Here is a 14,119-nt window from a genome sequence, read left to right on the forward strand (position 1 = left end):
CTGTGGAAAGATCCTGGTTGTGGAGATCCCTGCTTGTGGAAGATCCTGGCAAGGCAGAGTGGGGATCCCTGGCTGTGGAGGATCCCTGGCTGTGGAAGATCCCTGGCTGTGGAGGATCCCTGGCTGTGGAGGATCCCTGGCTGTGGAAGATCCCTGGCTGTGGAAGATCCCTGGCTGTGATGAAGCCTATTTATTTTACCATTAGCCCAAGTCTATTATTCTTCATCATGTGCCTTATGATTTCATACGGGTTTATATTAATTCCTTGCCGTGCAATGACAGTAGTAGTCTACCCTGTTGAATTATGTATGCACTAGTAGTGCAATTACACATTCACTCATCCACAGAATGGAAAGCAAAAACACGTTTCCCTCTGCTACATAGGCTACTGCCCTGAACTAAACCAATTTGGAACTCTGTAGTCCTGTCTAACAGAGAAGGACACCAGAGCTTAGAACATGGTTATTCATTTATTACTACCATGCTCATGTTCTTCTCTGGTTCACAAGGCAAATGTCTATGTTTTCCTCAGCTCCTCCTCTCTCAAACCAATGATATCAAAATGATTGACAAAAGGATGCTGTCTATGAGTCTATTACAATAATAATGTTTTTAACATTATCCATGAATAACCTTGTTATGGAGGTGTAGAAACTAAGCAATAAATGTAGTTTCATTTTTCACAACCCACTCCCATTCAGTAAATAATTGAAGCTACAGAAAAAGCCCCCAGGGTATGTCTAAAGGCTTTGTATAGCATGGGCCTACATAACATCTTCATATGAACTACATAGATTCTTCACAGATAATGTATACACTAGACTCTACAGTATACACCCCTGAACTATGGAATACTATGGCCTGCCCTCAGGATACTGATCAAACCTGCACTTTGACCTTCTCTCTATGTACAGTAGTTTGGCTTTGGGATAAATTACTAGGTTGTTATTCTCCACCAACCAAGAAAGATTCAGTTACAAAGATCAGGATGTCCTTTGGCAGCCATGTTGATTATCTGGATACATTTAGACTTCTCTTTGTGTCGATCCCAAATCAACCACTTGTCCCTACCCGCTATGGACTTGTGGAGATTTGAGAGGGATAGATATGGTATGATATGGTGGTAGCTTCACCTTATCGTCTGATTGCCTAGATGGAAATGATATCCATATCGCTTACATCTGTCTAGTCCTCTCAAATCTCCACACCTTCATAGGGGTAAGTATAGGGGTCTATTTGATTTGGGCGCTCCTCCAGCATTTGAAGTCTTCTCAAGTTTCCCATCACTCAAGTCAGATACATGTATACCTCTGCTTCCCTATTGTACGACGGTGCACATATCTCAATCACACCTGACCATACACAGATACTCACTCAGTGCTCCTAGGTCCGATCTCCACCTCCCTGGGTGGCCCCTGGTAGCCTAACAAAGAGAGGTCTTGGGGCAGGGGCGGTCGTGAATCCTGCCATGACTGGCTGCATCGCCTCCCTTCCATAGCGGGCACCATCTGTCACAGCGACAGGAAATCAAAGTACAGTAGCCTGGCCTTCTCATGCCATTGGGCCCCGGACCCACACAGATGGATGGCCTGTCAAGCTCCTCTCCATGCTCGCCAGTTTATTCAGCGCTAAATTTGGAAATGTCTGGATTTCCCTCACCAGAGCCAATTCCACCAGTAGTTCAGTGGACCAGCATCTCTCCTCCCTCTTTGCTTTGTCAACCTCACCACCTTTGTTGTGTATATGGGTCAGAAGAGAGAGAGATGTTCTCTGAGATTTTTGAGGTGGACTGTATCTGCATCAAATGTGTTGATGATGGAAAGGTACGTTTGTCACTTTAGCCAGTGGCGTATTTAGGAATAGGTGACATGGGCAGCCGCCACGGGTGACATCGTGCCGGGGGCGGCACGGGGCATCCGCACAAAAAAAATCGGAATGGTGACATTTGCACATCGGTTTTCTATCGCTCATTTGCACGTCACGTCAATGATATCTTGCCACCGTGTGGGACTGTGGGTCAATTAACCTTGTCGGAGTGGGCGCCCTGATTCTAGTTTGTGAGCTAGGCAGGCTACTGCCTGAAAGGTCTCCCACTCAGAAGTACGAGATGGAGAGGGGGGCGGGGGCAGGTTGACCTCAGGTCTCCCCACTGGAAGACCGAGGTAGAGGAAGCGGTGGAATCTATCAAATAGCACACGTCTTACTTTGTACAGTACTAATGCAATTAGTAAAATCAGTCACACTACGAAATGCTACCAAATAAACCACAATTCATTCATAATACTGTGAATATGTAGGTTCACAGACATATTGTTGCATTTTTTTCTGTTTGTGCAAAATCATTAAGAATAATATAAAACCAGTCTGCACACCACCAAGGTGAATTGGTTTAGTCTTAATGCTTGGTTGACAGTTTTGGGGGATGGTTAATGTATTGATGCTCCAGTGCCAAATCAACACTAATTTGTTTCTATTTGTCTTTGTTACTTCTTTTTGATATTTATGGGTCTTATTTTTGTATATATTTTAATATTTATATAGTTTTAAATGTTATGATTATTTATTTGTGTTGTTCCAAATGTCTGAATAAAAAATAGTTTTTTTTGTTTGTTGGCGTGGGGGCTGRRGGGGGGGGGGGGGGGGGGTTGGGGGTTCGCCCAGGGAGCCATACAAGTTAGAACCGCCACTGACTTTAGCTGTGAGGTTACAACAGCATATTGTGCTATAGCCTACTAAGTCCATTGTATTTGTCCATTTGAAGCTCAATGGAGAAGGCTTTGTGAAATTGACAGGAAGATTTCAGTCTCCTCCAGAAGTTCTGTTCAGTGGTTCAAGTTACAGGGGGGACGGTTTTGCTCCATAAATTGTGAGTAAACCACTACTCCTGTTTTGATAGGTAATGAAGTCATAAAACTATGGGGATGTTTATGGAAAAATGAAAAGGGTTTTACTGCAAAATCAATGTTGCTGCACGCCAAGGCCCATATTTCACAGGTCCCTGAATAGCATCAGCTGTTTGCCTTCCTCTGGGTTGAGCGTTGAGTTATTTTGTCTGTGGATTGCATTGGAGGTTAAAATTGTAAAGAAAAGTATGATCCAGGAGAGATTTAAATCCACAATCTGGGTTCGGGACTACTTTTTGGTTAAAAGCATTGATGACCAAAAACCAAAGAGAATGATTGGCCCCTACACACTCTTGAGTATTATGGGTAGGTTATGAGCTTACTCTTATTTTTATTCACAAATCATCCCAAAGTCATTTGGAAATCAAGTGACTCAGCTTCACGGTCCTCTTTGAAGTGGGGGTATGTATACAGTAGGGCTGCTGGTTGTGGGTGTGTGCTTTCCATTGCTGAATCACGTGATCCCAACGTACAAGGTATGAGACCAAGATATTGTCACACGTGCAGAGGAAGTTACATAGTGGTAGTTTGAACTGCAGCCAGCCATGTCATCATGACTAAAAGATGTGCATTAATATGTTGTAGCGCTGCTGCGCTCCTCTGGCCTACTTGTTTATAACAGGAACTCGTAGTGGGTGACAGTAGGTTGAACAGTACAGTCACAGACACACACACACACGCACGGTCACATGCACGCGGTCACACACACTCTCACATACACACACCAGCTGGTGTCCTTTAAAATATGTGTTAATCTACTGTAGGGAATTCAGTAATTAAATGTATTGTCAAATTTCCATGTTTTTTTTCTTAGAATGCACTCATACATTTTCTAATGGTATCAGGTATATATTTTATATTTTGTGTTAAAAGAAAGAAAATGATATGTGCCTAATTTGCATAAATACACTGGGTGTATTTGTATGTTTACATAAAGAGGTGGAACAGGGCTAGGCCTACCTGAAATCACCTGCCCTGTCTACCCTACCTGAACTCACCTGCTCTGTCTAGGCCTACCTGAACTCACCTGCTCTGTCTAGACCTACCTGAACTCAACTGCTCTGTCTACCCTACCTGAACTCACCTGCTCTGTCTAGGCCTACCTGAACTCACCTGCTCTGTCTAGGACTACATGAATATCACGCTTCTCCTGTCTAACCCTACTGACTCACCTGCTCTGTCTACCCTACCTGAACTCACCTGCTCTGTCTAGGCCTACCTGAACTCTCCTGCTCTGTCTAGGACTACCTGAAATCACCTGCCCTGTCTACCCTACCTGAACTCACCTGCTCTGTCTAGACCTACCTGAACTCACCTGCTCTGTCTACCCTACCTGCACTCACCTGCTCTGTCTAGGCCTACCTGAAATCACCTGCTCTGTCTAGGCCTACCTGAACTCACCTGCTCTGTCTAGGCCTACCTGAACTCACCTGCTCTGTCTACCCTACCTGAACTCACCTGCTCTGTCTAGGCCTACCTGAACTCACCTGCTCTGTCTAGACTGCCTAAATAATTACTGTTATTGTCATGTTCTCTTGCATAATTCAACAAGTGTGTCAATAGCAGGATACTGTTGGATTAAAACATCAACACGCTTGGCTCTAGATTACACCTATCCAAACATACTTCACATTGTTTGCGAGATCAAACATGATCACTATAATCCGAGTGTTCATTTTTGTAAGTTGCTTTCATTTCAGCGCATCTAATTTGTAAACATTTCAACTGAAGCAAATTATTACTTCTTGCAATTCCACAAAAAATGAACAATCACCAAAATAAAGTTATTCTCTTTCTTGTGATGTGTCGAGACGGTGTGTTAAATCCCAGACCAAGCTTTAGCATTCTTATAAATGCAACGGAATGACAATGTATTCCATTGAACCCATTTCAGCCATTACCGGGGTGTGTTTGACAGGTCATTACAAACTTTTCCGCAGTCGTAAGGTTAACGGGGGGGGGGACAGGGACAGGGTACAGGCACAAGCAAGAGTATGAAAGAGTCGCAGGAGTAAAATGAAAGCAATCAATCGAGCGAGATTTAAGTGACAAGTGGATTCTGCACTCCTCAAACACAGGAAATAAATAGCTGAAGAAGACAGATCCTCAGGTGGGCGGGGCATGTGCATTGTTATTCAAATACGGAGCTATATTATATGCAAAAACACTTTTATACTAATACAGTTGCTCAAAGAAAGAGATTTTGTTGAACTAGTTCTCTTTTTTTTCTCAAAAAGGTTGGAGTCATAATTGATTACGGATAATCCTGAATGAGTCATGAATAATGATGAGTGAGAAAGTTACAGAAGGGTACCCTACCAAACATTTGACCCATTTGACTTTCTCACTCATCATTATTCACGATTCATTCCAAAGTATCACAATCATGGTAGCATCCACATTAATGTAGAAGTGTTTAGAAACATATCTATTCTTATTTACAATTAAAGTGACTCCAAAATGACACAATACATTATTTACCATTAATTTCTATTGGGCACAAAATAATCAGAAACACAACCAAAACTAATTGCTAATACATCCAATACGTTTGTAGAGTCACAGGCACGATGTAGTTATTGCATGCTAGGAACATGGGAACAAATACTAAACTTTTGACTACTTTATTTATAAGAATCTTTAAGGGTGTCAATAATTTTGACCTCTACCTTTTTGAGAGAAAACAATGATTACTTAAACAAAATCTCTTTCTCTGAGCAATCGTATTAGTATAAAATAACTTAATTTCCCATTTTTTTGGGAGCATACAATATAGCTCAGTATTTAAATGTTTTATTTTCTACAGTCATAATTGCACATCTGTATCAAGGGTGTCAATAATTTCGGACCCTCACTGTATGTACAGTATATCATACACAAACACACAAGCAGTGCAGAGTCAAAATACCACTGCTCACTATACATTTGCTTTGCGGTTTGTGTATGCATACTTTTGTGTCTGTGTGTACTCTCCATGCATGTGTGTGTGTGTGTATGTGTGTATTTATCCATGCATCTCTGTATGTCAGCGTGTGTGTGTGGGCTTGTGTGGATCCATGCATTTCTTTTTCTCTATGTGTGTGAGTGTGAGTGAGTGTGGGTGTGTGTGTGAGAGAGAGTCAGTGAAGGTCATTTGTGCCAGCGCCTGTACAGATGTAGAATCTTAATTTGAGCCGGCTATCTACTGCAGGAAAATAATCCTGCAGCAACATGAAATGTAAATTATTATGTGAATGATCATTTTTTTGTAGGGGTTGATAAATTTTTTTAGGGAGAATCAAGGCTGACATTTTAAAGTGGGAATTAAAAACTATAGAAGCCTTTAAAAAAATGATCAACAAAAGTGTAATCAAATTATGATCCTACATATGTAGGTGTCATGTGGTGATGGAAAGCCAGAGCGTGGGCGACCCCCTCGCTCCCCGCCCCCTCCCCGCATACCCACTCGTGCCCCCACAGTATGTGCATTTCATCATCTGAAATAGAGACGAGGCCATGCGCCTTCACATCACCAAGTGACAGAAACCCCCTGTCATTTGAATGAACTCCTGCTCGGCGTGATGGAATGGGCTGCAGTGGCTTAGGGCACATTAAGAAGCCTGTAATGCTCTGTACTGTCTCCCTCTCTCCATCTCTCTCTTTCTCTCTCTCCCTTCTCTCCCTCCCTATCCTCTAGGCTTATTGCACATGGTCCAATTTATCTGGTAGCTGTTGAAACACAGGGACCGGAGCCCTGTGTACGTCCAGCATATTAGTACAGAACAATTAGTGCTTTTTGAGGTCGGTTTGAATATTTTATTACTTAACTTTAATAAAATATTTGTTTTATTTGATGACTTTATTATTTCATTCCAAGTCATCATCTCATCTCTATAGAGCTGCTGCCCTATGCTGTCTGACAAAATCACTATTTTTGTAGTTCTTCAAAGTAAATATGGTATACTTTTATGACTGCAGAATGCCAACTATCAATCACTTAGATCATGTATTTTCAGGTAGCGATACCTCGCAAAGCAACTGCTTTCTATCCCTCTTGATTGCACGTTCTCTCTTCTCTCTGTCTCCATGTCTGCTCCACACAGACTGGACAAGTAGGCAGGCGCACAATGGATTATGGTCATTGTAGTTAATTACCACGTATTCTGCGCTAAGCTATGTAGAATATTGGCCATGATTTATCTCTACAAAAACTGTGCATCCAGCTCACAGAAGAAAGAAAAAAACGACATGGAATTAAAATAATTGAACTGACGTCAGTCAATTAGTTGTTTAAAAACCTAAAAATAACCGAAATGTTGGTTAATCGCTCAGCACTAATATCTGATGGCACAGCCATTAACTCCCCACAGTGTGGGGGAGGGACGGGGATGTGCTGGATGTGGGGGTGGTGGTGTGTGTGTGTGTGTGTGTGTGTGTGTGTGTGTGTGTGTGTGTGCGTGTGCGTGTGCGTGTGCGTGTGCGCGTGCGTGCGTGCGTGCGTGTGTGCGTGAGTGAGTGAGAGAGTGAGCCCGTGTGTGAGAGTGGGCCCGTGTGTGAGAGTGTGCCCGTGTGTGACAGTGAGCCCGTGTGTGACAGTGAGCCCGCGTGTGTGTATTTTTGTGAATGCGTGCCTGTGTGTCAGTGTATGAAATTAAATTACACATAGCCTGTGCGAATCCTCACTTGAATCTGATTGTGTTGTAATGCTCCTATCTAAATTCAGTGGTTGACTGGTAGAGATAAGTGTGTAGCGCGTTATGAGGGATGGAAGTGGAAGGCTACTGCTTTAAGTGGCCATGGGAGTGAATGGATTGGGAGATAGGACCTTAAGGGGACCACCTGGGTCCTCATCAGGCTTCATCACCAGACTGATAATAACTATAGTACTACCAGGTAGAAGCAGAATACACTGCAAGAGATGACTTACTCTCTGGGCTTTGTGGATGTTCCTCCCAAACCTAAACAACAGCAGTTCAAAACGAACTATAATTGTAGAAGGCCGTGCAGGGATCTTTCCTAGTATGTACCATAATTGACTTTAACAAGGCAGCTTGATATTCAAACTCTTCTGCTACATTTGCATTGTTCACTAATCGTTGTATCGGACGTTCAGCAGGGAAGGCTGCACAGGAGAGTCTGTCTGACTCAGCTGTGTGTGAGGTTATTGACCAGATACCCACAGTTTTGTTCCTGTTGGAATTGCATTGTGGGGATGAGGTGAAATATAGTGCCTCAAGCCAGGAAGTAGAGCTAAAAGTTCACCTTCATGGAGCAACCTTGTTCATCTTAGTATTTATTTTCTGGGAAAGATGTAAAGAACCACCTATGATCTAAAGTTGATTGAGCCGGCCTGGAATTCCAGATGAGCAGGGGACTATTCCATTGATTCCAATGCGCCAGGGAAGCTCAATCAAGTGCAGCTGAAGTATTGGAATGAAAGCAAATACTATCTGAATCCAGGTCTGGATGAGAGCTTCTGCTGAATGATTGTAATGTTACGTAGACCATGTCTGAATTGGCCCCTTATTCCCTATATAGTGCAGACTCTGGTCAAAAGTAGTGCACTACACAATAGGGTGCAATTTGAGACGCACACAATGTAATGGACTCTCCCCTTGTTGTCTCTGCAGGCCAGTTGGCGGTGGGCACGTGTGAGATCGTGACGCTCAACAGAGACAGCAGCGTGCCCAGGCGCACCATCGACCGCCAGACTGCCCGCTGTGCCTGCAGGAGAGGCCAGATCGCTGGCACCACGCGAGCCAGGCCTGCCTGCGTCGACGGTGAGTGTGAACAACCGTAGTTTAATTAAGCTGTCTCTAGGGTGGCAAAATGCAGGTAACATCCCCAGATTTACCAATAATCCTGGTTGGAGGAGTTTAGGAATTCCTGCTTATTCCCTCCTAATTGTAGGAATCTTCCAGTTTGTACAGTATATCTGGAAATGTGGGAATTTTTGCAACTCTAGCAGTTATCTCTCTATGATCATCTTCATGTAACATAGAGGTCAACCACACGACTCTTCCCCCGTCCCCATCCTGCACTGCTCAACAGTACCTAAACAACAGGCCATATCGTGTGCCTATCTGGTACCATGCTGTCTTTGTAATACGGTCTCTTCAGACAGCTCCACATAACGCTCCCGCAACGCTGCTTAACTAAAAGAGAACTATGATTACAGCAGCAGGAAATTGATTATTACTGGCTGCCCATCGCAGCTCTCGCTGACGTTAATAGCCAGTCCATTAAATACAGACCTGTTACGCACTGGCTGCCACTATGGAGAACGGGAACGCTTTCTGTCGTCACAGAGATGTAGTGAAGACTAGTTGATTTGTGTCGAGGCGGGGTTGGGGAACTTTGCCTGTAAATGTTTTTTCGGGATGTGGTTGGTATAGTGTTGGAAATGTAGACGATTTAGAGATGATGGAACGCTGGCGTATTTGACGGTTATTTGGGGTCAGGTCTGCAGACACATTTGTGTCAGTTTCTCTTTCTATATATTTCTACGACACACTCTCTCTCTCTATTTCTCCTATACAATCCAGACCTGTCTCTCTCTCCTGCCCCCTCCCCCCTCCCTCCCTCCCCACTCTCTCTCTTCCCTCTCTCTCAGTGGTCCTGGCTGGCAGGGTCTGCTAGGGGACAGATGGCCACATGAGCTCTTAGGCAGGAACAGTTGCAGGAGAGAGCTGGCCCATAGGACCTTCAGAAGCTGATAACCCTGGGCCAGCATCCAGCCTGTCTGCGGGGTGGGGGGGCCGTGAAAACAGAGAGAATGACAGGAAGGCCACCCAGGTGTCAGTCACAGCTCTCCACTCTGTAGTGCCCTATGGGCCGTGTTCTGTAGGGCACAGCGTTCTGGAACGTTTTGCAACTGAAAAAGAAAATGAATGTGTCCTATTTAGACGAGTTCAGGTAGCGCCTACCCGTTTCACTGTGTTTCAAAAAGTTTTCTCCCTTATTGGACACAAGCCAGCAGTTTCAGTCTGTCTTTCAGCCAGGCTGGGCTTTAGTGCTCTGTTGGTCTCTCTGCACAGATCAGCCAGCTTTGCAAACTCAGCTTTATTTCTTTAGCCCCTCAGCAATTGGGTTTAGCTGTTACATGATATACTCACAACTATGTTTACGAATGACTGATCAATCTATGCTTTGTTACGGCTGATGGCGCTGACGATCCAATTCGCAGAGGGAAATTGCAGCGTCAGGGGCAGGATAGCTAGACTTTTGCAGCTGTTGAATGAATCACGGAGGAATTGAAAGGGAATTTGAAATGTTTTTCTCCTTAAAGCTTTTTTGACCCGTTCCCATTCACAATATGATATTGGAAAACAGTTGGTGTTCAGGCAGTGCGTGCGTGCGTGTGTGTGCCTACATAGTACCATGGAAAGACAGACCTATACAGGGCAGCGATATCCGACTCGAAGGAACAACATGATACAAGCAATTATTGAAAACAGGGGTTATCCTTTAGAGTCACAATGTCACAATCAGGAGGGACACAAGCTCCTTTACTCTCATTGTGGACATTTGCCACTGCAGCCCCTCTGTCTCTCACTCTCTTTCAATTCACCCCCCACCACCGTAAACCCTGAGGGACCAGAAAGGGACGACAGCTCATGCCAGGTCCTGAGAGGACCGATAACCTTTGAGAGAGCTTGAACAAACACACACACGCACGCACGCACACACACACACACACACACACTGTGAGGAACAATCAGTGTTGATCAGCGTCAACAAAGCCTAATGCTAATTCAATGTCGTCCGGACAGATTATATAGAGAACACAAGAGAGTGACCGTCATTATGGTGACACCATCTAGTGTCTAGACAGATGACTTTCAAAGAATCTAATCAAGAGCCACTGATTGTGAAGAAGCTATTTCTCTCTCTCTCGCTCCCTCGCTCTCTCTCCCTCTCTCTCCCTCTCTCTCTCGCTTTCTCTCTATCTCGCTCCCTCTCTCACTCTCTCCCTCCCTCTCGCTCTCTCAATTAAAATCAATTCAATTTAAGGGCTTTATTGGCATATGTTAACATTGCCAAAGCAAGTGAAAATAAACAAAAGTGAAACAAACAATAAAAAATGAACAGTATATATTACACTCACAAAAGTTCCCAAAGAATAAAGACATTTCAAATGTCATATTATGTGCAAATAGTTCAAGTACAAAAGCAAAGATAAATCTCTCTCTCAATTCAATAAACTTAATTGACATGGCAAGTTAAATGACTTAATTGTCTAAGTACAAATATAACAACGACCTAGTAGTAGTGGCTTTGTTATTAACATTAAGAGCAACTACAACAGCAGTAGTAATGAGAATAATAATAAGTAGAATGAATTGTAGTAGGCTTTTATAGATACAAATTGTTTGCAATGAATGATAATTTGGGGAAATAAATATTATCTTACGTATGAGTATCTGTCACAGTGTAAAAGGAAAGGCAGCTCTGTCTCCACCTCTCCCTGGGAGCAGAGTGAGCACAAAGTGGCCAGCCAGGTTTGCTTGTGACAACCGGTCTCTATGGCCAGGCTGTGTTCACTGAGTCTGTACATAGTCAGTGTTTTCCTCAGTTTTCTATCAGTCACAGTGGTCTCTGTGTGCTGTCTGTTTAGAGCCAAATAGGATTGAAGTTTATTTAGATTTTTTTGTGGTGTCTTTCCAATCAGCCTCTTCTCTTGTTTCATCTCTTGACATTGTAGGGCTGTGTGATGACATGTTTTGGGGTCGCTTGTTTTTAGATGGATGTCAAATTGTATGGCTATTTTTTTTATTTGAATAGGGAAGGGAGTATTGGCCCAATTCTGCTCTACATACGTTATTTTGATTTTATTGGGACAAACATCAATTTGTTGTTTGTCCCATTTGGTAAATTCATTATTGGAATATTTTGAGCCAGATCCTAATTGGAATTTCAATTTTAATGAGACTCAAAATTGAGCTCAGATGCATCCTGTTTCCATTGATCATCCTTCAGATGTTTCTACAACTTGATTGGAGTACACCTGTGGTAAATTCAATTGATTGGACATGATTTGGAAAGGCACACACCTGTCTATATAAGGTCCCACATTTGACACTGCATGTCAGAGCATAAACCAAGCCATGAGGTCAAAAGGAATTATCCGTAGTGCTCCGAGACAGGATTGTGTCGAGGCACAGATCTGGGGAAGGGTACCAAAACATTTATACAGCATTTAAGATCCCCAAGAAAACAGTGACCTCCATCATTCTTAAATGGAAGAAGTTTAGAACCACCAAGACTCTTCCCAGAGCTGGCCGCCCAGCTAAACTGAGCAATCAGGGGAGAAGGGCCTTGTTCAGGGAGGAACCAAGAACCCGATGGTCACTCTGACAGAGCTCTAGAGTACCTCTGTGGAGATGAGAGACCCTTCCAGAAGGACAACCATTTCTGCAGCATTCCACCAATCATGCCATTAGGGTATAATGGCCAGACGGAAGCCACTCCTCGGTAAAGGCACATGACAGCCCACTTGGAGTTTGCCAAAAGGCACCTAAAGACTCTCAGACCATGAGAAACAAGATTCTCTGGTCTGATGAAACCAAGATTGAACTCTTTTGCCTGAATACCAAGCATCATATCTGGAGGAAACCTGGCACCATCCCTACGGTGAAGCATGGTGGTGGCAGCATCATGCTGTGGGGATGTTTTTCAGCAGCAGGGACTGGGAGACTATTAAGGATCGAGGGAAAAATGAACTGCGCAAAGTACAGAGAGATCCTTGGTGGAAAACCTGCTCCAGAGCGCTCAGGACCTCAGACTGGGGTGAAGGTTCACTTTCCAACAGGACAACGACCCTAAGCACACAGCTAAGACAACGCAGGAGTAGCTTGGGGACAAGTCTCTGAATGTCCTTGAGTGGCCCAGTCAGAGCCCTGACTTGAACCCGATCGAACATCTCTGGAGAGACCTGAAAATAGCTGTGCAGCGACGCTCTCCATCCAACCTGACAGAGCTTGAGAGGATCTGCAGAGAAGAATGGAACAAACTCCCCAAATACAGGTGTGCCAAGCTTGTCGTGTCATACCCAAGAAGACTCAAGGCTCAAATTGCTGCCAAAGGTGCTTCAGCAAAGTACTGAGTAAAGGGTCTGAATACTTATGTAAATATGATATTTCAACTTTTTTGTTTGTTATAAATTTGCCAAAAAATTTAAACTGTTTTTGCTTTTCATTATGAGGTATTGTGTGTAGATTTATGAGGAAAATTTAATCAATTTTAGAATAAGGCTGTAACTTAACAAAATGTGGAAAAAGTCAAGGGCTCTGAACATTTTCTGAATGTACTGTATCTATCTCTCACTCTCTTTCTCTCTCTCATTGAAGACCATTTTGGTATGGCTTGTCATTGGTTGTTGAAACATAGTCAGTGACAAAGCACTAGCATCTACCAATTAGCATAGTGAGCTAATATACAGTGAACTCTATATCTGTATAGCACGTTTGACAGTGTCACTACCCATCAAGCCATTTGTGTTCAAATGCACTTGAAATAAAGTGTGACTTTAAAAGATTGATAACAGTAGCTAATTCAACCTACGTTCTAACTCTCTCTCTCTCTTTCTCTTCTCTTTGTCCCCTCAGCGCGTATCGTGAGGGGCAGACAGTGGTGTGAGATGGCGCCCTGCTTGGAGGGGGAGGTGTGTGGCCTCCTCTTCAACCGCTCTGGCTGGACCTGTACCAAAGGCAGTGGCCGTATCAAGACAGTCACGGTAATATGTAGCTTCACAGAGTCATGTATGGAGTCATATTGAAACATACAACTGCCATTAGCTTTGGAACAGGGATGGAGAGAGGGGGCATTTATAAGCTTTTTAAATTGTGCTGTCAACATCCTTTATAAATGTCTTTGATTCACAAGTATGATACACCAAGTGAGAGAGTTTGTGTGTGCCTGCCTGCCTGCCTGCCTGCCTGCCTACCTGGCTGTCTGCTTGCATGCCTGTGTACATGGAGAGATCCAGTGCTGTCCTCATTGTCAGGTACGTCGGGTGAAAGGTCATCCAGTGACTGCATCATGTCCGCTAGGTTTCAGTGTGTGTATTATTGTCTTGTCTGGGAGGTGCAGGCAGCTGCTACACATTTCACTCTCATCGCTACATCATCTGGGTTTGACAGTTTGCTGTTTGTCATTGGCTGAAAATGCAGATTATACATACAGTATGTTTTGTCCATTAGCTGTTGAAGGACCCGATTTGTGAATGTAATAATATT

General features: G+C 43.6%; 1 protein-coding gene across 1 annotated transcript in view; it reads left to right on the forward strand.

Annotated features, from left to right (window-relative positions):
• The window catches only part of LOC112068241 (chemokine-like protein TAFA-5), a gene marked incomplete at its 3' end in the record, with an annotated part of 16,159 nt that extends 2,542 nt beyond the window's left edge, over positions 1–13,617 (forward strand). Inside the window, exons 2-3 of the mRNA XM_024135337.2 lie at positions 8,513–8,662; positions 13,490–13,617. Of these exons, the coding sequence (XP_023991105.1) occupies positions 8,513–8,662; positions 13,490–13,617 (278 nt within the window). The remainder of the gene's footprint in view (positions 1–8,512; positions 8,663–13,489) is intronic.
• Positions 13,618–14,119: the final 502 nt, after the last annotated feature.

Source organism: Salvelinus sp. IW2-2015, unplaced genomic scaffold (genome assembly GCF_002910315.2).
Source record: "Salvelinus sp. IW2-2015 unplaced genomic scaffold, ASM291031v2 Un_scaffold345, whole genome shotgun sequence".
Taxonomy (NCBI): domain Eukaryota; kingdom Metazoa; phylum Chordata; class Actinopteri; order Salmoniformes; family Salmonidae; genus Salvelinus; species Salvelinus sp. IW2-2015.